The sequence below is a fragment of the Hippopotamus amphibius genome, chromosome 2, assembly GCF_030028045.1.
Source record: "Hippopotamus amphibius kiboko isolate mHipAmp2 chromosome 2, mHipAmp2.hap2, whole genome shotgun sequence".
Classification (NCBI taxonomy): Eukaryota; Metazoa; Chordata; class Mammalia; order Artiodactyla; family Hippopotamidae; genus Hippopotamus; species Hippopotamus amphibius.
The window spans coordinates 55,712,641-55,733,930 of record NC_080187.1 but is presented as its reverse complement, the minus strand read 5'-3'; the positions used below and the strand labels follow the sequence as shown (position 1 = coordinate 55,733,930).

At 48.6% G+C, this 21,290-nt stretch overlaps 1 protein-coding gene across 3 annotated transcripts in view; it reads left to right on the top strand.

Moving 5' to 3' along the window:
• The first annotated feature begins 331 nt into the window (after nucleotides 1–331).
• The window catches only part of SCARA3 (scavenger receptor class A member 3), a 41,077-nt gene continuing 20,118 nt past the window's right edge, over nucleotides 332–21,290 (top strand). For all 3 annotated transcript variants that reach the window (XR_009051451.1, XM_057723361.1, XM_057723362.1), the window contains exons 1-2: nucleotides 332–639; nucleotides 20,872–20,970. Coding sequence is in view for 2 of the 3 variants with exons in the window: in XM_057723361.1 (XP_057579344.1) it covers nucleotides 633–639; nucleotides 20,872–20,970 (106 nt within the window). In the remaining variant the exon portion in view is untranslated. The remainder of the gene's footprint in view (nucleotides 640–20,871; nucleotides 20,971–21,290) is intronic.

The window sequence follows — 21,290 nt, the reverse complement described above, 5'->3', positions numbered from 1 at the left end:
GGCTGGGGCTGGGACCCCAGGGATCCTAACTTCTCCAGCCCCTCTACCCCTGAGATGGGTGAGGAAAAGATCCAGGGCGAACATCCAGAGCCCCCAACCACCAGGCGGCCCTCACCGCGCGAACGATCGCTCTAGAAGAGCCTTCCTAGCGCGCCCCCGCCCCCAGTGCAGCGGCGCCCGGGGGCGGTCGGCGGGCAGGGCGCGGGGACCCCGGGCTGCACAAAGAGGCCCGGCCGCGGCAGTTTTGAAAAGAGCAAGGAAGTTGATCTGGGCCGGGGCCCAAGGAGTGACGAGGAGGGAGGGCGCGAGGGCGGGCGGGCGGCGGGAGGGCGGGCGCGCGGGGCCGGGGGCGGCCGCAGCCCTCGCCTCGCCGGCCTCCACGGGAAGCGCGGCGGCGGGATGGGCGGCGGGGCGCGGCGCCCCCAGCCTGCGACCCCGCGGACCCTCCCCTCGGCGCGCAGCCTCCGCAGCCGGGGCTCCGCCGTGACTCCGGCACCGAGCCCCACTCCCGCGGGCTGCGCGTAGGGCGGCGAGCGATCAGCGCCCTCCCGGGACCCGCCGGCTTCAGCCCCGGGCGCACGGCCGCCGAGCCGCCTCCGGCGGGGCCCTCCCGAGGCCCCGGAGCGGGGACCATGAAAGGTAAGCCCGCGCGCGGGAGTTCCGAGGCGAGCCCCTGTGGGACCCCCCACCCTGCCCGGGCGCGGTGGGCACCTCTCTCTGCGCGCGGGCTGAGGACGGGAGGACTCCTCCGGGAAGGATGGCAGGGGCGTCTCTAGGCCTTTGGTATCCTCCGGAGAAAGGTGTTGGGAGGACAGGATGGAGCCCTGAAGTCCAGGGGAAGGGGAAAGGAGAAGGAGGATGGAGAATGTTCTCGCCGTTCATTGCTTTCTCCCGGAAAGCCATTGTAAATTCCAGAGAAGCTTCTGATCCCTTTTACCAGTCAGCACGGACGATGTCACCAGCCCAACCTTCTATCAGTGCCTGCCTCATACAGAGGACCCATCCGAGAGGCTGCTGCAGCCCCCAACTAGGCTTTTGGCCGGCACCAGGTCCAGGATCCTCCTCTGGGAACTTCAACCCTTTCCCCAGGAGAGACCTGCTGTGTCTGAGTTGCTCAGTCTAGGCCCTGCCCTTCCCAACCTCTGACCCCGGCTGACCGCCCTCTGACCTCCTGGGGACAAAGCAATAGGGGGAGATCAGTGGTCCAGGCCCGAGCTCTCCCTGGGCCAGTGGGCATCATCACAGTGGTCCTTGCAGCCAGTTCTTGGGATGGAAACAAGAACCAAACTTGGTCCCTGATGCTCATCCCAGACCTGGCTTTCTTGAGGCCCGGGATAGCACACCCCTGGTTTTCACGCTCATTCTCAGGCTAAGCAAGAAGCAGGCTTTGGAATCATCCTGCGGACAGGGAACCTTGAGGTTTTGATGCTGTTTTATGAAAATCCTTCCATAGCACCAGGGCAGACGCTTATGCTCCTAGCACCTCTTCCGCTTACTGAATGCTGAAGGAGCCGAGAACCTTTGAGGTCATCCACAGGGCTTTCAACTATACTCTTATGTGGTGGTGTTTGTTCACGTAGAGGGGTTTGAGGGTTTCTGTGAAGAAGAGGCTCCACGAGTAAACCTCTCTTGGATCACAGCCTCCATGTTGTATAGTTGCGGAAACTGAGGCCCGAGCAGATAGGACCAGCCTCATGGGTATGTCACCCATGCAGTCCCCCAGGGGCCCAGGGCCCCACGTGAGGTTCAGTGCTCTGCTGTTGCTGTCTTGAAATTATTAATAATTTTTTAAACAAGGGAGCCCGGCACTTTGTTTTATACTGGGCCCTGCAAATTACATTGCTGGGCCTGTGCACGAGAGAAGGGACTTGCTTACGATTCACAGCTTGAATAGCTGTGGGGGACGGGCCCGGGGCTCCTGACTTCCAGGCCAGGGTGCTTGCGTATACATACATCCCTCTTCCTTCCCTCCGGCCTCTGGTCCCTCTGTCTGTGCTTCGTCGTGGCCTCACCATGTCTTGAGCTGTCTGGGGCGAGGCTGGCCAGTTATCATCAATCCCAGGGAGTTCCCCTGGCGGCAGAGGGGAGCCTCGCTCACCAGGCTCCTGCTCTCAGCTGCCACATCTGTGGAGCTGTCCTGGGCCCAGTCAGCGGCCCTGGGGCAGATCATTACCAGAAGCCTCCAGAAAGGTCTCAGACCACATCTCACCACAGGCTCGGGGCCCACGCTGCTCGGGGCCTTGAGGATGACGGTAGGATGCTGCACCTCCTCAGAGCGGTTTGGCTCCACCAGCATTCCAGAAGAACACTTTGGGGGAAAATAGAGCGAGGGAAAGACAGGCAGGGCCGAAATCCTCTGAAGAAGAGGAGACAGCCGGCTCCCAGGGAGGCAGTCGGCAACACAAGACCTGCCTTTCTGAAACTCGGTGAGGCAATTCCACTCCTCTGAGTCAAGGAGGAAAGAGCTGGTGTGAAAGGGTATTTAGAGGAGGTCTCTGAGGAGGACCGGCTGAAGCATGTCATCAGGTCCCAGGGTCCTCCAGGCCTGCTGGCTGGGGGGCTGTGGGCTCGGAGCAAGAAACCCAAGGCCTGCCTCTCTCACTCCTCTTCCCTCCAACAGCAGCCTCACCACCACGCGGGGCCGAATTGCTGTCCGCCGAGGCCGTCAGGGCAGCTGTTGTGTATTTTTCCCCCAGTTTCGGGAAACCTTCCAGCATCTCCAGAACATCCCAGGGCCTGGGCCTCAGAGCTGCGGGGAAGGCGGGGTTGATTCCCAGAGCGCCTCCCCGCAGGGTCTGCCCTCATCCTCCCCAGGATCCAGGAAGAGCCGCCACCTCCACCTGAGATGGAAAAGCCAGGGCAGTCAGTCAATATTTGGCCTTGGGGATCTGGGGAGTGTGAAGAATCAGGTTTTTTTTTTTCACCCACATGGAAAAAGTAAAGTGCCCAGAAGAGCGGGCAGCCCCTTCCAGGACGGCCCTTCCCTGGGGGGGAAGCTGCCTTCAGACTCTCCTCCAAGGGCCCCACCAATCTGAGAATTACATCTGCTGGCAAAGATTCGCCATCCCTGTGCAAAGCAAAACACGGTGATGTTATGTTTTGTGGAGGTTGGCGGGGACGGTACTTAAACAAGAAAACAGGTCTGCTAAGGAGCGCCGCCACCAGTGGCCAGGCGCCAGGGCCTGCTCTGCCAGCCAAGCTGTTTCCACCCTGTGGCGCCTCCTGCCCGCCCGCCCACTGGCCAGCAGCCGGGCCTCCCAGGCAGCCGCATCTTTTGATGCAAGCGGGCCCCGGCCCCAGGTCCAGCCCGTCTCACACCTGAGGGGCACGTAGCTGCCACCAGCCCCCGGTGATGGGCCCACCTTGGAACTGCCCACTGGCTTGTCTGAGCCATTAACAGCCACCTGTGGAACTGTTCCCACATCTCCAGCGAGAGGGTCCTGTTGTGAGAGACCTTCCCAGCCATGTGGGACGCCCCCCCAGAAGCAGCCTGTTCACCGTGAAGATGACTGATTTGAAGATCAAGGACCCGGGCTCTAGTCCTGGCCCCGAGTGAGGCTTTGGTCAGTGTTTCCGTCTCTAGGCCTCATTCCCCTCCTGGGTGGTCCCTGAGGCCCATCTCGCTCTTATGCACTGTGACTCAGCCCAGGAACTCTGGGCCTGAGGGCCACTTGGGGAGCAGAAGTGACTTGGTAGAGAGATGGTTAGAAGCAGGCCTGCCGCATGGACCGCTATGCCCCTGGGAGACGGCCTCAGCTGCCGTGAACGGGCAGAGCCACACCCCGCTGTTCCCCAAACCTGGGGGGAGCAACCTCTCTCCACGGAATCAGGGAGCAGTGCCCACACCCCGCAGGCAAAGAGTAGGCAGGACAACAGGGGGCCTCTGAAAATAGCAGTGCGATCCCAGGAAAATCTACCTCCCACAGCTTGGCAGGGGGGCATATATCCACTCACGAACATGCAGACTGGGTCCCTTTGGGAAGCCTGACCTCCATCCTCAGACCTCAGGGTGCTGGAGGGGGCCTGTGACTAGAAGGAGCTGACGTTGCAAAGGTGCACAGAGCCAATAAATGGCCTGATGGGGGAGGGGCACCCTGGGGGTTCAGATGTTGGAGATCAGTCCCCCCCGCCCCCCACACACACACTGGTTACCTTGCCATCCAGCTGGGGTGATTTTAATAACTGAAGGCTCCCATCCCAAGCCAATTTGGAAGAGAGGACAAAGAATTCTGTTTCCCAATAGATGTTGGTAGATAGCTTGACAGTTTTCGTGAAGGACAGACAGCTGTGCCGGGTGGTACAAGTACAGAGTTGGCAAGTACAGCAGCATGATGGGCTTGCCACTCATGTAGTCACTGTCTGTGTTTTGATCATGTTTAATTCAGCGTGTGTGTGTGTGTGTGTGTGTGTGTGTGTGTGTGTTGTGAGCACTGAAGCCCAAGGCTGAGCCTAGCCCTGTCACATACCACCTTTATCACTTTATAACTATGATGAAGTCATTGGTACTCCTTGGCCCTCAGTCTCCTCATCTGCAAGTAGACTGTATGGTCTTTGAAGTTCTTTCCAGCTCTGACATTCTCCTCTAATATTTTTCCTTTGTGAGGGTATATATATTTATATCTATCTATCATCTATCTATCTATCCACATTTTCCCTCCAGACTAAGACTGTAAAGTCCACAGGGTAGTATCCAAATGAGAGTTTCATGAGCATGGGGACCCTGTCTGTCTTTTTCTTGTCTTCCTCTTGCACAATGCCTGGCACTTCGGAGGTGTCCATTATATTTGTTAAGTGGGTACATCTGAGTCCCCCGCTGGGCTGAAATCCTTAAAGGCAAGAATCACACCATGGTGTCCCCAGAACCTAACGCAGATATTTGGTAAAGATTCAAGCTTCTATTTAACCAGCATTTTTTTTTTTACCAACTGCCAAATGGCCAGGGCTTGTGTGTCTATGGCCGAGAAAGATACAGAGAAGGGCTTAGAGTCTTTTCTCTCCAGGAGCTTACCCTTTCCTGGGACACTTATGATTTGTGCCCAAATCATTCATAAAACATCTAAAAGTGGTGTCACAAGAGAGGTCGCAAGGAGAGAATTCAGGTGCTGTTGGTCCTTTTCCCGTCTCTCCTCCTTTGCTGCTCCTCCTCTGGATGAGTCTGTGGTCTCAGCCATGGACTCCCATTCCTTGAACAACCCCACCCAAGCCTCAAGGATGTAATACACAGGACAGGCTGGTAGTAACGAATTTACTCCTCTGAGCCCTAGACCCGTACTCAACAGTGTCCTGCGCGTCTAGCTGGAGGCCTGCAGACACTCCTTTAAGGTGCAGATGGATGCCTTCACATCCACCTGAACCCAGGCTAAAATAGTTATTTTGAGATGTTGCCCCACACCTTTCAGTCGGCCAACATGTATTGATACCCGCTTTGGGGGAGGAGGTGGCTAGTCCAAAGGGGAGCAAGGATACCCTCCAATGGACACAAGACATGCACATTTAAGAAGAGAAGCAAGTAATCAAAGGGGATGATGTGAAGGCCCCAGGGAGGGGTTTATACAGTAGATTCCATAGGAATCCCCAGAGAGAAAGAGCGTTTCAAGTTGGGGCAGGTCGGAAAGGCTTTAGGCAGTGGAGGGTGAGAAAGATTTGGATGGGGTCTCTCCAAGAGAGTCGGGAGGGGCAGGAAGCATGTTGGTGAAAGCTGAGCACTGTTGTTGGGTAAGTGTGCTTAGGGCTGATGTACAGATTTGCCTGGAAGCCGAGGGTTGGCAGGGAGCCATGGGACCCGGAGGCCTTGAGTGCCATGCCAAGGACTCCAACTGTGTCCTGTTGACTTTGGCGAGGCCCTGGGAGGATTTGTCAGGAGAGGGCCTGGTTGCTACTTCTCTAATGACGTTCACCCACTTTGGGAAATCTCTACTTTTAGAGAAAGCAATAAGGGAGGAAGAAAATGAGCCCAGAGGAGCAGTCAGGGACACAGGGGGAGAAGAAGGACATAATGTCATGGAAACCAAGAGGAGAAAGCTCCAAGAAGGAGGAAATGGTCAACAGTGTTGACTGTTGATGGACAGGCTTAGCTCAGGGTTATTTGATTCTGAAAAAAGCAGGCTGTAGAGACCGAGAGGGGAGTGGGTGGATTTGGAGCAAAGGTGCAGGGAGGCCTCATGTTAGAGAAGTTTCAGGAAAAGGGAGCTAAGGAGTTAAGTAAGTAAGAAGGGGGCCAGGCGTGAAGGGTTTTTCCGAGGTGGCGCTGGCCTGCTCATTGGAAGGCAGAGGGAGAGAAGAGAAGGGGAGATGGGCGCCTGGGGATGAAGGAGATAGGAGTGGCTGAGCTTTGCTCTAGAAGGGAGAGCAAAGCTCTCCTTTTTTTTTTTTTTCAATTGAAGTACAGGTGATGTGCAATATTATATGGTATAGGTGTACAGCAGAGTGATTCACAAGCTTCAAAGGTTATACTCCATTTCTAGTTACTATAAAACACTGACTGTATTGCCTGTGTTGTACAATATATCCTTGTAGCTTATTTTATACATAATAGTTTGTACCTCTTCATCTCCTACCCCTGTCTTACCCCACCCCCCCACTCCCCTTTTGGCTGTCCTTATGGGGCCCCAGGAAGGATGTAGACACAGGCTTCTTGCATTACTAGTTGCTTTTAATCTTTTTTCCCATGCATCCCCATTATATATATAGTACCAACTGTAAAATAGATAGTCAGTGGGAAGTTGTATAACAAAGGGAGTCCAACTCGAGGATGGAAGATGCCTTAGAGGACTGGGGCGGAGAGGGTGGGGGGGACTCGAGGGGGGGAGTCAAGGAAGGGAGTGAATACGGGGATATGTGTATAAAAACAGATGATTGAACTTGGTGTACCCCCCAAAAAATAATAATAATAAAAAAAACAGAAGCAAAACAAAAAAAAAATTTTTTTTTGAAAAATTCAGAAAAGGAAAAAAATAGCACTTACATGAACTCCTACCCCTCAGAGATAATTGACAGGATTTGGATGAGAATTGTTCCAGAAATCCTTCTGTGTATATTTGCACACTAATTTTTTTTTACATAGGTAAGATTATACAACTAGTAATGTGGCTTATTCTATACATGCATTTTTAAAATTCAGCAACAGAACCTAGATATCTTCCCTGGGCAATAAGTATAGATCTGCATTATTTTTTTAATGGCTGCATAATATTCCATAGTATGGCTTTACAATAATTTATATAACCAATCCCTATTGATGGGCATTTAAGGTATTCACACTTTTCCAGTTTATCACAGCACACAGTGATAATCTTTACACCTCCATCTTTGCCTAGTGGTATCAGTACCTTATTAGAAAAGAGTTCCTAGAAAGGGGTTGCTGAGTGAAAAGGCATGCTCATTTGAAGTCTGGCTATCCTCAGAAAGAACACAAATAACAAATGGTGGCGAGCACATGGAGAAAAGGGAACCTTCATGCACTTTTGACAGGAATGTAAATTGGTTCGGCCACTATGGAAAACAGTATGGAGGTTCCTCAAAAAACTAAAAATAGAACTACTATATAAGCCAGAAATTCCACTCCTGGGCATATGTCCGAAAAAAACAAAGCCGCTAATTCAAAAAGATATATGCACCCCAAAGTTCATAGCAGCATTATTTACAATAAGCCAAGATACAGAAGCAACCTAAGTGTCTGTCACAGATGAATGGATAAAGAAGATGTGACACACACACACACACACACACACACACACGCACGCACACACAATGGAATACTACTCAGCCATAAAAAAGAATGGAATTTTGCCATATGCAGCAACATGGATGGACTAGGAGGGTATTACGTTAAGTGAAATAAGTCAGACAGAGAAAGGCAAATACTGTATGATACCACTTATACGTGGAATCTGAAAAATACAACAAACTAGTGACTGTAACAAAAAAGAAGCAGACTCACAGATATAGAGAACCAACTAGTGGTTACCAACTAGAGGGAAGGGGAGAGGCGCAAGACAGGGCTCGGGGATGAAGAGGTACAAACTACTATGTATTAAATAAGCTACAAGGATATGTTGTACAGCACAGGGAGTATAGTCAGTGTTGTCTAGTAACTGTAAATGGAATATAACCTTTGAAGCTTGTGAATCACTCTGCTGTACACCTGTACCATATAATATTGTACATCAACTGTGCTTCAATTGAAAAAAAAAAAAAAAGGAAGTTTGGAAATAGACTCCACACTATACTCCCAGTGCTTTGGGCCCATCTCCACACACCTTCGTCTGCACTAGGTTTGAGGGCGAGGCACCTGGAGGACAAGATGAAGAGCTTAAACCTAATGGTTTTGATCTTTTTCAGAAAGGGAGCTCATCTTTGGAGAATGAGGTGGGCTGAGAAGAAGAGGAATAGTGAGTGAAGATGCAGATAGGAGGACGTGACTGAGGACAGGGCCACACCAGTGTCTGACATGCCCCTGCCAGGTTTCCCCAGCACAGGGCAGAGAGAACAGGCTGGGGCATGAAAGGCACCAGGGCAGGGAGAGAAAGCTAAAGGCTCCCAGAAGCTGAAGCTGATCCTGGAGGCCAGGCTGCTTGCCTGGGAGAAGGAGTGTAAAGACTTAGTGCAGGGAATTAGGAAAAACAGTGAGAGAGGGAGCAAGAAAGGAGCTTGCGATCACGCAGAGGGAACAGCAGTGAGGTTTACCCCAGATGGTGGGCAGGCTGAGCTGCGGCCACCGTGGAGAGGAGACCAGCAGATTCCAGGGCAAGGAGGCCTGAGGTCTAGAGACCCAATGGGCTTTCAACATTAAATTTAATGGGCTGCCTCCATTAAAGCTGGTGGCGGGAGACAGGATGAAGAAATAATCGAATCCAGGTGATGTACTTATCCAGAACAGTATTCCCCAAAGTGGGTGCACCTCTTAATACCAGTTCCATTGGATTTAATAGATCATTTTTTTCAAGAATGGCAGAAGTTCTATGGTGAAATAAGTTTGAGAAACACAGAATTAAACACAGATTGAAATGGACTTTATTTTTTGCATAACTTTTCAAAATTTGTTCTATGTTAATGTGAGTCTTGAAGTGGTGATGGAAAATGCAGCATTTTCCAGATGTACTTTAATATTTTGAACTAGTGCTCTGCAGGACGTGTTTTGAAAACGGAACTTCTTGAAAGTTGGAAATTGGTCCTGAGAGTGACGGGTATTAGGAAAGGGAGATAAATGACAGCAGCAGTTCAAGCGGGATAGAAAAATAACCCTAATAAAAATGGCTGTTGCTGCCATTTATCAAGTATTTACTGTGTGCCAGGTACTTTTCATATGTTGTCTCGTTTTCACAGTAGCTCTGTGCAGTAGACGGTATTCTCTTTTGCACACGGAGCGCAGAGAAGGGAAGGGGAATCCCCTTGTGAGAGCCCGCCTGACCGGAAGTGGTGAAAAGCAGAGAGTGAGAGGTTTGAAGGCCCAGAGATGACCATCAAGATCAAGAAACTAATGATTCCGCCCCCCAACCCAGTGGATATGTGGGGTTCCGGGGCAGTGCAGGAGCTGCTGTCTTCACAGGGGAGACCAGTATGTATGTGATGGGGGAGGGTTGAGGTCTTTCGTATTGAGTGGATAGCCCGGGTTCTCTTCTCAAATAGAGGTTATACAGTCCCTTGAAGGGGTATTGTCATTGCTCTATATCTGCAGGGGATTGGTTTCAGGATCACCCACAGATACCAAAATCCAGGGATGCTCAAGTCCCTTGTATGAAATGGCATAGTATTTACATACAACCTACACACATCTTCCAGTATACTTTAAATCATCTCTAGATTATTTATTATACCTGATACACTGTAAATGTCAGTGTGAATGTAAATAGTTGTAAAAGTAAATAGTTGTAAATACACTGTAAAGGTTATGTAAATAGTTGCTGGTCGCTCAGCAAGTTCAAATTTTGCTTTTTGGAACTTCCCGGAATTTTTTTTTTCAGACTATTTTCTAACTGAGGTTGGTTGAATCCGCAGATGTGGAACCCGCGAATACAGATTGGCATTTGGACTTATCACAAATAACCAGGGATTGCTACTGGCACTTGGTGGGTCAGAACACCAGATGTCTGCGCGGCATGGGTAAATCCTGTCTAATGGAGACTTGTGCCACCCAGATGCCAGGAGTGCCACCGTTAGGACCCTGAGGGCCAAAAAAGGGGAGGCGAGTCATTTAGGATAAAGAGGGAGTTTGCCCACAAGCGCTGTGGTTACAGTAACCATGCAAGGCAGGCAGATGCTGGGGGCTGGCCCTGAGGATGCAGAGGGAGGTGGCAGTGGGGAGAGGAAATGCCTGTCCCAGAGCATCAAATGTGGATTTTAGGAATGAAGGAGCAGAAAGGAGGTGACTGTCATAGGAAACAGATCCTTGGCACCTTGCCAAGCAGGAGACTCTGAAAAGGAAAGACCAGATCATCAGAGCAGAGAGGGACAGACCAATTTCCATCCGAATATAGACATACCCACAGCGGAAGCCTGTGGGGAGGGGGTCATGGCAGAAGGGTTCTAATGAAAACAATTTTGCAACCTTAATTATAGCATTCTCTGACCATAAACTACAGTTGTTCTGCAACTTTAAATATAGCATTGGCTCCTGAGAAGACTCTGAAATCCTTATTTTTACTGACCCAATTGGCTGTTTTGAAAACCCACTCTGTGAACTCTGTAAAAGATAATCATCAAAATATGTTCCTTGAAGGTCCCAGAGAAAGACCTTTTATTCAGTTCCTCGAATCTCTCCGCCTCGCTGACTCTGATGGAAGATTGCAGTCCCAGAAAGGCTAAAGAGTGAATTAACTCCACATTTTCGGTCAACCAAAAGCGAGCCGGAGTCAGCACCCACGATCGAGTTAGCAGTTGGTGAACAGGTCGGGGCTGTTTTCCACCTCCAGAGGGAGAAGCGAACCTGGCTCACCCCCAGCAGAGCCAGAAGTCACGCCCAGCCATGTGCCGACTCAGGCACCTTCAAATCAGACTCTACGACGTGGCTCTGTGGGAGCAGGGGCTTGAAAAAAACAAGGGAGTTCCCTTGTGGCTGCCCTTTTGATATTTGAGTTGGATAGTAAGACTGTAGGTATGGGATAAACAGAGGCTCTTTCAAATCGCCAGTGGTTGCCACTGCTTTATGAGCCTGGGCTTGCAATGCTGTCTTCTAAGGTTAATTTTTTTTTAAGTACACTGCCTGGAATTTGGGTACAGATTGCTAGCTGAAGAGTGGGGCCCGACTGTGCCTTTGGTGGGTCATACGTGGGCCTGGCTTCTTTATGACAGAGGTCAGGATGGTCCCTCTTGACAGCTCCCTTGGGGCCTCCGGAACAGGGGAGGCTGAAACTGGCTCACAGAGTCTTTGATGTTTGCTACCCGAGCATGTCCCAAGAGAGGGGTTTTCCCGAACACTTGGTCCAGGCCCTTTCTCGAGCTCACCCCCTCCTGTCCCAGCAGCCTTTATCCTGGAATCAGAAAAATGAAAACACAGAAGAATGAAAAAGAGAGACAGAGAGAAGGCAGCAGAAGCTATTTCTGCCTTCCTAGAAAGATGGCCTCTTTTCAGACAGCTGTGGTGGCAACATCTTCAACCGTTCCAAGCACCCGGCAGCTCGTAATGTTTGACACTCAGGTGCTTCTCAGTTTTCAGCATGTCAAGAAGTCCTCACTTTCATGGATGGTTTATGTATGACACAGGAAAGAACCACGGCCTGATTTGAGAGGGCCATAAAAATGCTGGTGGTATTCTAAGTAATTAACTGAACGCGGATGGAAAAAATTAACCCCTTCCCCCACCAAAAGGGAGGTCTTCTAACTTTAGGAGAGGAAAATCATATCTCTTGTTCCAGCTCTGAGAATGGGAGGGGAAGCAGATCCCAAATTTTGCTGCACCGCCCCCCAGCCTCCCCTTTCATTCCTTTTCAATCCAAACACTAGGCGCCTCCCCATATATTCATTGTAAGTCTCTGCTGCTTTAAGCCTTGGCATCCTCAGTGCTTCAGAAGTCTCCAACACTCCCTAGCCATGGAAAACTCTAAGGATAAACTGCATTTAACCATATTTTAAGTCATTAATCTTTATTTTTAGTAGAACCGAGCGCTTAATGAAAAGGGCGGAAGTTAATTAAGGATGAAGGCCTTCTCAAAGGGTCAGTAAACCCATCTTCTTTGAACGCCCACTATGAGATGAGTCCTGTGCTGCAGAGGCTGAGGGAAGATTTCCTGACCTCAAGGTGATTACAAACTGCTGGCAGGCCAGGAGGGTAAACAGATGCCGGGTCAGGATGGAAGAGACTTTTCTGAGCCGTGTGGCTTGGATGTGTGTAATTCTGCAAGCATTCGGTATGTGTATTTGCATCTTGCTTCAGATCCCTGGGCATTTCGGCACTGCTAGCCAGCTGACAGATCACTTAACCTCTCCCAGCCTCTGTAACATGACAGGTGGGCTCTATGACTTGGAAGTTCCCTTCCCGCTCCCTCTCTCTGAAAACTCTGGAAAGCCGGACAGCCAACACGGTCGCATGGCCCCAGAAGGGAATAGGCAGCATGAGAGATGAAGCGCCAAGGAAAATTCTTCTCCTGGCTCTGCTGACCGCACTTGGCCCAGTGCAAGGGGAGAGTACAGATCCTGCCTCATCGATCATCCTCTAATCAATCATAGCCTCTGTGTCCTCAAGCCAAGCTCTTCTCAATTCTTTATGTCTGGTTCCTCATCCTTCCTCTGACTGGCTCAGTCTTGGTGTAATGTGCATATAATGAGTCCATGCTTGCGCAGGGTTTGGCTTCTAAAAGCCTCACAAATGCTTTGGATTACATTCTTATTCAGATGAACAGGGCTGAAGTGGAACCATTGCTACAGCATTCCAGACATAGGTAATTGAGAGACCCCCAGGGCCTATGGCTCAGCGCTAGTAAACAGGAAGTCCGAAGGATTAGAAAGAGACGATCTCTTCGGGGATGGGGCGGGGGTTCTGTGAGTTATGGAGCTGAGATGTCAGCAAAGGGAATAGGGCCAAACATTTGCGAAGCCCCTCAATTGAAGTAGGCTGAGATGGCGCCGGCCATCCTTTCCCTTCCCCAGGGCTGTTCCGCAAAGTATCAGACGCCTCGGGGTGAATTCCCACTTGCTGATGACTGCCAGTGTGGGGGCTCATGACGGGAGGGCAGGGCTACCACAGAGCTGTGTGCTTTCCGAGGGGGTGTTGAAGGTCGGTGTCCGTCTTGCTTCAGCTCTTCCCAGACTCCCTGCAAAGGCTATAAACAGCGAAGTGATGAAATTGACTCTGGAGCCAGAAGAGGGAGGAGGCCTAGACACGGGGGTGGACAGAGCAGCACCACCAGGGAAGAGAGATGAGAAACGCAGGCAGGAAGGTCTAGAAAACCTCTCTGCTCCAGCGAGTGGAAGGGATACCTCCCCGAGGGGCCCTATGCTGCTGTAAATCCTACAGCCCGCAGCGTGGTTCTGGCTGAGGTCATCTGAGAGGGCGCCACTAGTTAGGGTGAGGGTTTGGTCGGACACAGCACAGAAGGCACCGCCTGGCCTTAGGCGTTGGTGTATGGGAAAGCGATGGCAGTCCTGGTAACCTCCCAGGCAAAGTGTGCAGATTGATGATAGGGTAGCAGCCTAAGACACAAAGCAGGGCAGAGGAGGTGGATTTCCTAGGATGCATGTAAAGGAAGCCCTCATGTCAGCCTTCTTTCTGCCACTGTACCCACCCTCCTCCAGAGTGCGCGCGCAGGTGCGTGCACACACGCGCCCACACTAACTCTATCAGACAGAGAGGCTACCTGGAGTTTGTGACGGTGAAGAGGAAGGTCTAGCAGGAAATTTAGGAGGCTTTGTCCCTGTTACCAATGAGGGTTCTTGGCCTTCCCCAGTCAACAGCAACGGATCAGAGGCCAGACAAAAAATTCAGGCAGGGCTTTACTGGGGCCCCTGCTGCAGCGGCGGGGTGGGGAGTGCAAACAACGAGATCCCTTGCTCCCCGAGGGGGAGGCCAGCTGGTTCCTTACAAGGGGGTGAGAGGGTAGGGGGTGTGTCCAGGGGTCAGGCTGGAGGGGTGGCTTAGGTGGTTTGCCCACCCCTCAGGTGGTGGTGTGTGCAGCGAGCATGTGCAGGACCTGCTTTGGCACCCAACCCCCTGTTTTTGCTCCTGGCTTTCCAGAAGTGGCAGTTGGGTTTTTTTGGTCTTTTTGTCCAGAATTTTCCCCAACTGCACATGCACGCAGTTTTTTTAGTCCCTTATAGTTTCTTTGTATTTTGTTGCTTGAGGAGACGTTTGTCCAGGTGCAAGCACTGCAGCAAAGGGTCCCAGGTCCTAGCCTGTCTCACCACTGGCTATCTGTGTGGCTTTAGCCAGGCATTAAAAATTAACCCTCCCCCCCCAACTCAGTTTCCCCTTATGTAAAACTAGGAGAATAATTTCTCACCCTGTCTCTCTCTCAGGCTAGCTGTGGGGACCAAATGGGGTAAAGGATGTGAACCCAGGTCTCTGCCCTTCCCCCAAATTAACTCAGAGTCTCTGAGTGGTGGTGGTGGGGGGATGCTGACCTTGGTCTCTGGACCAGGCTCCCTCATGATTCCACATGCGGGCAGATACCCCCTACCAAGAAGCATAACATAAAAATCATTCATAGATCGATTCAAAATTTGTGTTTGTTGAGCATTTCTTTGTACCAATCACTGTGCTAGGGACTTTGGGTAAAGCAGAGAACAAGAAAAACACAGTCCCCACCCTCAGATCTTAAACACTGAGAAAGAAAACTGTTGGATAAATAATAAAGAGTATACTGCATTCCACAAAGGGAAAATATGGACCACGTGAAAGAATATGTAACAAACAAGGGACTTACTCCAGTCTGGGAGCTCAAGGAAGACTGCTCGGAGGTGACATGTAAGCCCTGACCTGGAGGACAAGCAAAGGGCATTCATCGCATTGATGGTTGAATCTTAAATTTGGAGTCATCCATAGTCCCTCCCCTACTGAGCCTGTTCAGGGCTGCCCTCACTTACCGGGCATTCCTTGCCCACTCTGCCTCTTGGCTCCCATGTGGACCATGGTGGTCGCAACAGCACAGTGTTTGGGAAATGAGGATACTTCCAGGTCATCGCCAGAGCTCCGAGACTCCATCCCACGCTCAGGCATGGGCCCAGCCCTCTTCATTTCTACCTGCTCACCTTGTGGTTGCAGGAGCAAGGATTCTTAGCATTTGGAGAACTTTTGCTCATTACTCTGAGGGGGTAGGGGTGTGGCAGGGAAGATTTCTGAGTTCAGATCTCAGCTCCTCCACATATCATGGGTGCTGTTAAGCAACATTCTTAACTTCTCTGAACCTCAGTCTCTTTGCCTATGAAAGTGATACTTTCTACTATACAGTTTATAGCATCGTTGTAAAGATTGCCTCAAGGGAAGATGCAGCCCTTCATCGCATTAAAAAAGGGAACAAAGTAAAGCAAAATTTGGAGCTTCCACTTCTAGCATTACCGGCTTACCATATTCTTGGACTATAACTTTTAGGTGCTCAGTAAACTGCAAGCAAACTGCGAAATGCATAGCTAGAGTTGAAAGGAAAAGCGGAAAATCCCTAGGGACCAAGCTAAAAAAAAAAAAAAAAAATCCTTAAAATTAGGAACTGAAACCAGATGAGTCAACAAATACAGGCTGGATGTTAGGAATCTAGAGTCTTGGGTGCAGATGGAGACAAGGCTGTGAGCGGCACAAGGGGGGCTGCTGGACCAAAGACCCCCAAGGATTAAACTCCGAACCTAGAAGATGCTGTTTACAGGTGCTGTCACCCTGGGGCAGCCATTCCGGTTGGGATTTTTCTGGCCCCAGTGTTTTCTGATGGGCCACAGTCTTCGTACTGATTGGTCAGTGCCCATATCTGTGGTTAACAGTTTTGAGTCTCACTCCAGCCAGTCTTTTCCTTTGAAAAGGGGGGAGAGGAGGGGCAAGAGGCTAGAGGGGAAATCCACCTGCCGGAGAGTTGACAAGGAGACAAGACATCTCCAGGGAGTCCGGGTGAGGGGAAAAGGGCAGTGCTGGGTGAACACAGGAGCTTCTACTTGTAGCGTTACCGGCTTAAAATAGTCTTGGACTATGAAGTTGGGTCCACCCAACGCTCTAGATTCCTAACATCCAGCTCCTGTTGTCTGGTTTCAGTTCCTAATTTTAAGGGCGGTGCTGGGTGAACATAGGCTTGCCCTCAACTAGTCTGGGGTTCCAGGTGACCCAATCTAAGGAATCAAACGCAGTGCTCCCAGATCGGTAGCTCCCCTGGCACCTGGCAAAAGTCTAGGAAATGCCCTCTGGAAGAAAGAGTCTTGAACACAGAGCCCTCAGGATCCACTGTTTAATCAGGGGCTACAGAGCAAATGCCCTTCCAGACCCCCCTCCCACCCTCTCCCTCCGCCTGGAGTGCACTATGGTGGCCCCAGAGCTGTGCACACACAAGCTTTAACAATTTTCAGAAATAAGAAATAAATATATCGCAACATCTGCAATACACATGATGATAGGTTATGTTCTCACCAACACGTTCCGTGAGAAGAGGAATCAACAGTTCAACGGAAAAATGGGCAGGGCTACATATGGTTAATTCATGGAAAGGCATGGCCGGTAAGCACTCAAAAATGTTCCATTTCACTAACAATTATTAAATGTGCAAAATAAAATATGGAGATTCTTTGAGTTAGACCCATAAATACGTTTATTTTTTACAAGATTCATTGGGGGGAGGGACAAGTATATCAGCGTATATTCATATGCTGTGTGGGTAGAAGTGTAATGTGTATGCTCTTTCTAGATGGTAGTTTGTTCATTTGTTTCAAGGACATTAAAATGTTTTTACAATCTGATCCAGTCAATTCACTTTTTAGAAAACCGTCTTAAGAAAATCCTATATGGGTATAACAGTTTACGTATAAGAATCGTCACTGCAGTGTTATTTATACACACACGTATTACATATGCACACGAACATATAATTTTTTTCTGAAGCCCTTGAGGGTAAGTTACATGCATGATGGTTCTTTACTTCTGAACACTTCAGTGTGGATTTCCTAAGAACAGGAATATGAGCAGGGTACAATTATGAACTTCATGAATTTGCTTCAATTCTTTACCTAATCTACCATATGTATTCTGATGTTCATTGATCAAATAATACCCTTGATAGATTTTCTTTTCCCTTCAGCACAGGATCTAGCTTAACATTAAGGATTGCATTTGGTTGTCATGTCTCTTTCACCTTTCTTTTTTTTTTTTTTGGACTCTAATATTTTTGAAAAAATACAGCCCCCCCCCCCCCAGCTTTTTAAAATACAATCCTTACTTAGTGTTTTTCTCATGTTTCCTCATGATTTGATTGGGGTTATGCATTCTTGGCCAATAAATTACATGGGTGATAGTGTGTGCTGCTCAGGCTGTCACCTCTGGAGGTACACAATGTCCGTCTCTCGCTCACCTGGTCAGTGTTGCCTGATTTCCACAATATATAATTACTGTTTTTTTTTTTCCTCCCTTACAACTAATAAGTCGTCTGTAAGGAGACACTTTAAGGCCATGTGTAAAGCCTTATACGTACGCATGCATATCATATATTCTGTTCCTCATCACAGTCTTCCCAAGAGGTGGCATCCATTGATGGTTCTTGCTTGATCTGGTCTTTGCCATGATGATCGCAACTCCAGCAGTAAGAAGAGCCCTCCCTTCTCCCTATCTGTCTGTCTGTCTGTCTGTCATTGGTATGGATTCCTATTTTTCCAATGACTTATAATTTCATTATTATACTTAATTATTTTAGCCCTCAAATTGTTCCAGATTTGGCCAGTGGGGGCACCTTCAGGCTATTTTTTTGTGATATGCCCCTATCATTTTCTTTTCTTTTTTTTTCTTTCTTTCTTTCTTTCTTTCTTTCCTTTCTTTCTCTCTCTCTCTTCTTTCTTTCTTTCTTTCTTTCTTTCTTTCTTTCTTTCTTTCTTTCTTTCTTTCTTTCTTTCTTTCTTTCTTTCTTTCTTTCTTTCTTTCTTCTTTCTTTATTTCTTTTAGCAGTCCCTTAATTTCTGAAATAGCAAGATGTTCCAGATTCATCTTCTACCTACCCTCTGCCCAACCATACAATCAGCCATTTCTCCAAGGAGCCCTGTTTTTTTTAAACTGGGAAATGGTGTTAGAGACCAACATCTGGATTGCTAGGGGTGTTCAGTGCTATGTGTATTTTGATGTCTTTGCTTCCTGGACCTTTCAACAAACAAAGTTATATATATACACATAGCTACAAATATAGATACATCTATACATATATATGAACATAAAGAAATATACACACACATAAACATATTTTAGAAATTACTAATTCCCACTGATACCTTCAATTTCAATCCATCCCCAAGGGGTTCTTATTTGTCTCTCCCATTCTATATTTCTGTATCCCTTTTTCCACAGTGAGAACCCTGGCTCCAAACCACATCAATGCACTTAGTCGATTTGCTCAATCTTGAATTAATCTAAAATAACTTCAGAATTGTTTTACCCATGCTACGCCAGCAGATAAAATTGCTTTAAAGGTTCAAGATTTGTTTTCACTTCTTCCCCAGTCCTACCCTATCGCATCCCAGACTGAGGTTACACAGTCCAAGCTATATCATCATTTACTTAGATTAGTTTTTCTTTTTAGTATGTTTATCGTATTCATTCAAGTAAGCAAGGGTTATTGGGTTCCAAGTATTTTTTATTAATAAAATTTAATTTTTTCAATATGTAAAATATTAACATGTTTTCAAAAGTCAAAACTATACGAATAAATTATAGTCAGAGAACTGTGACTCCTTCCTATAGCCTTTTCCCCACCCCATCCCTTGTAGGAAACAACTTCATTGTTTCTTGGTTTACTCTTTTATATCTCTTCTTTTAATGATAAACAGATATATGCATATTTTCTTATTTTTCTTCTTTCTTACAAAATAGTGGCTACCATATGTGCTCATTTGCATGTTGCTGTTTTCATGTAATATCTCCTTTAAATGACTCTACATCAGTTAATAGAGATTTCCTTATTCATTTGTACAGTGGCATTGAGCTCCATTGTGTGTATTTTTGGGTTGACCATAAGATGTTATGGAAAAACCCAAACGAACTTTTTGGCCAGTTATTCTATGTTAACCAATCTCTTACATTTGTACGTCTAGATAGTTCCCAGTTTTTGCAATTCAAATAATCCTGTAATGAATAACCTTGTCACATATATTTTCAGATTATTATCTGGACAAATTTATAAAAGTGTGATTGCTGAGTAGAAGGGTAAATGTATATGTTAAACCCCCCTCCCCAAGCTTTGGGCCCTTTTGCATTCAGACCCCAACTCCCTACCACCTAGGCCAACAGAGTGTATTGTCCTCTGCATTTTTGTCAATCTGATGGGTGAGAAATATTATCACAGTGTAGTTTTAATTATTTATTTATTTTTTATTTATTTTTTTACAATTAGATTTTTTTTCTTATTAGTAATGTATACATGGCAATCCCAATCTCCCAATTCATCCCACCCCAACCCCTGCTTTCCCCACGTGGTGTCCATATGTTTGTTCTCTACATCTGTGTCTCTATTTCTGCCTTGGAAACTGGTTGACAGTGTAGTTTTAAGTTGCATTTATATTGTGAGTAAAGTTAAACATCTTTTTATTTATTCAGTGGCCATTTTTATATCTCTTCTCATAATTGTCAGCTCAGGTCTTTTGTTCATTTTTCTGTAAGATTTTTGGTCTTTTATTTCCTCAGCTTTTAAAAACTCTTTATAAATTTGGTGTATTAGCTCTTTATCTGTGATGTATGTTGTGAATATTTTCCTGTTCGTCTTTTGCTTTTTTGGCCATGCAGAAGTGTTGTTTTACTGTCATGTAGTCAAATGTATTGATCTTTTCATTTATTGCCTCTGGATGTTCACATGTCGTTTAAAAAATCCCCCCACCAGATATCTCCCAAGCAACTGAGCTGTTATCATCAGCCTGCACCCTACTTCCCAGCACAAAAGCCCTGGTCAGCTCCGTGCAGACCACCTCATTTCTCAAACACCCACTTGGAGGTTTGGCTCATTCTGCCAATTTGGGGCATCTTTCTTCTGGTCATTCATAAAAAGAGCCAGTCTTGTAAGGAGGAAGGGGTAGGTGGTGTCTAGGGGAATGGGAGCAATCTTCTGAATGAGCGAATACAACACTTAGGTCTTATTTAGGGAGCACGAGATCTCAGGGAACAAGCACCAGATCAGCCTTCCGACGTGAGGTCTGTTCCTGCCATGGTCCCTTCCACCCCTTGGAAGGTCCGGCGTGAGGCAATGTGTGAGGCAGAGGCTGTGCCCATCCTGTGTCTTCACACTGCCCACTCCTCCTCTCTAAAGCACCCTAACTGGGTTGGATGCAGAGTGTGGGTGGGGACTATATTGGGGTCAGATTCACCCTTGTCCCTACAGAAGCAGAATCCTGCTTCAGTTACCACATGTCAGGGAATGGAAGGGTGCTGAGCCAGATCAAGCCAAATCTGTTTCTCCTTACTCCACCCCAGGGCTCTGAGCAAGGCACAGATAGAGAAGGCAGCTGGGCTGGCCTGTGTGCTTTTACCAATTTGCCGGAGATCATGAACTCTGCTCCCCCAGAGGTGTTGGGACATCCCAGTTCCTCAGCCACTTGATTCTGTCCTCCATCCCCATTTGCTCTGCTTGCTGTCAGGTCACCTGGAGCTCTGGTGGGCTGACTTGGACCTGGGGCAGGGGTGGGCCCAGCGTACGGGGACAGTAAATGAATGGGGCAGCTGGAGAGGGGTGGGTGTGGCACGGGGCACCAGCCTGGGGTCTGATGGCACTGGCTCCATCACAGTGAGGTCGGCCACCGGTGACGGAGATGCGCTGTGTGTTGCAGAAGAGGAGCTGGCTGCTGACGACGAGGACATGCCGTCCTTCCCATGCACGCAGGAGGGTAAGGGCTCCGGGCTGATCCTAGGCTGGGGGGAGACTTGTCTGTCCACATGGCTTCGAAGTCCTGGCTGTCCCTACTCCGCTGCTCCCTGGAAGCATTGCATGGGCCTGGGTTATGCAGTATGGATGAAGTCAAAGTTTGACACACAAGACATCTGTCTCCAGGGCTCCTCCTGAGACCTGTCCGGGACCTCTGCCATCTTCCCCAGGGCCTGTCTTCCAGTTGGCCCAGAACTGTCCCCTTCATTGTATCCCATGCTGCTTAAGTGGCCCGTCCTTCTCAGGCCCACAGGGCCCAGCTTAGCATGGGGTTGATCTGAG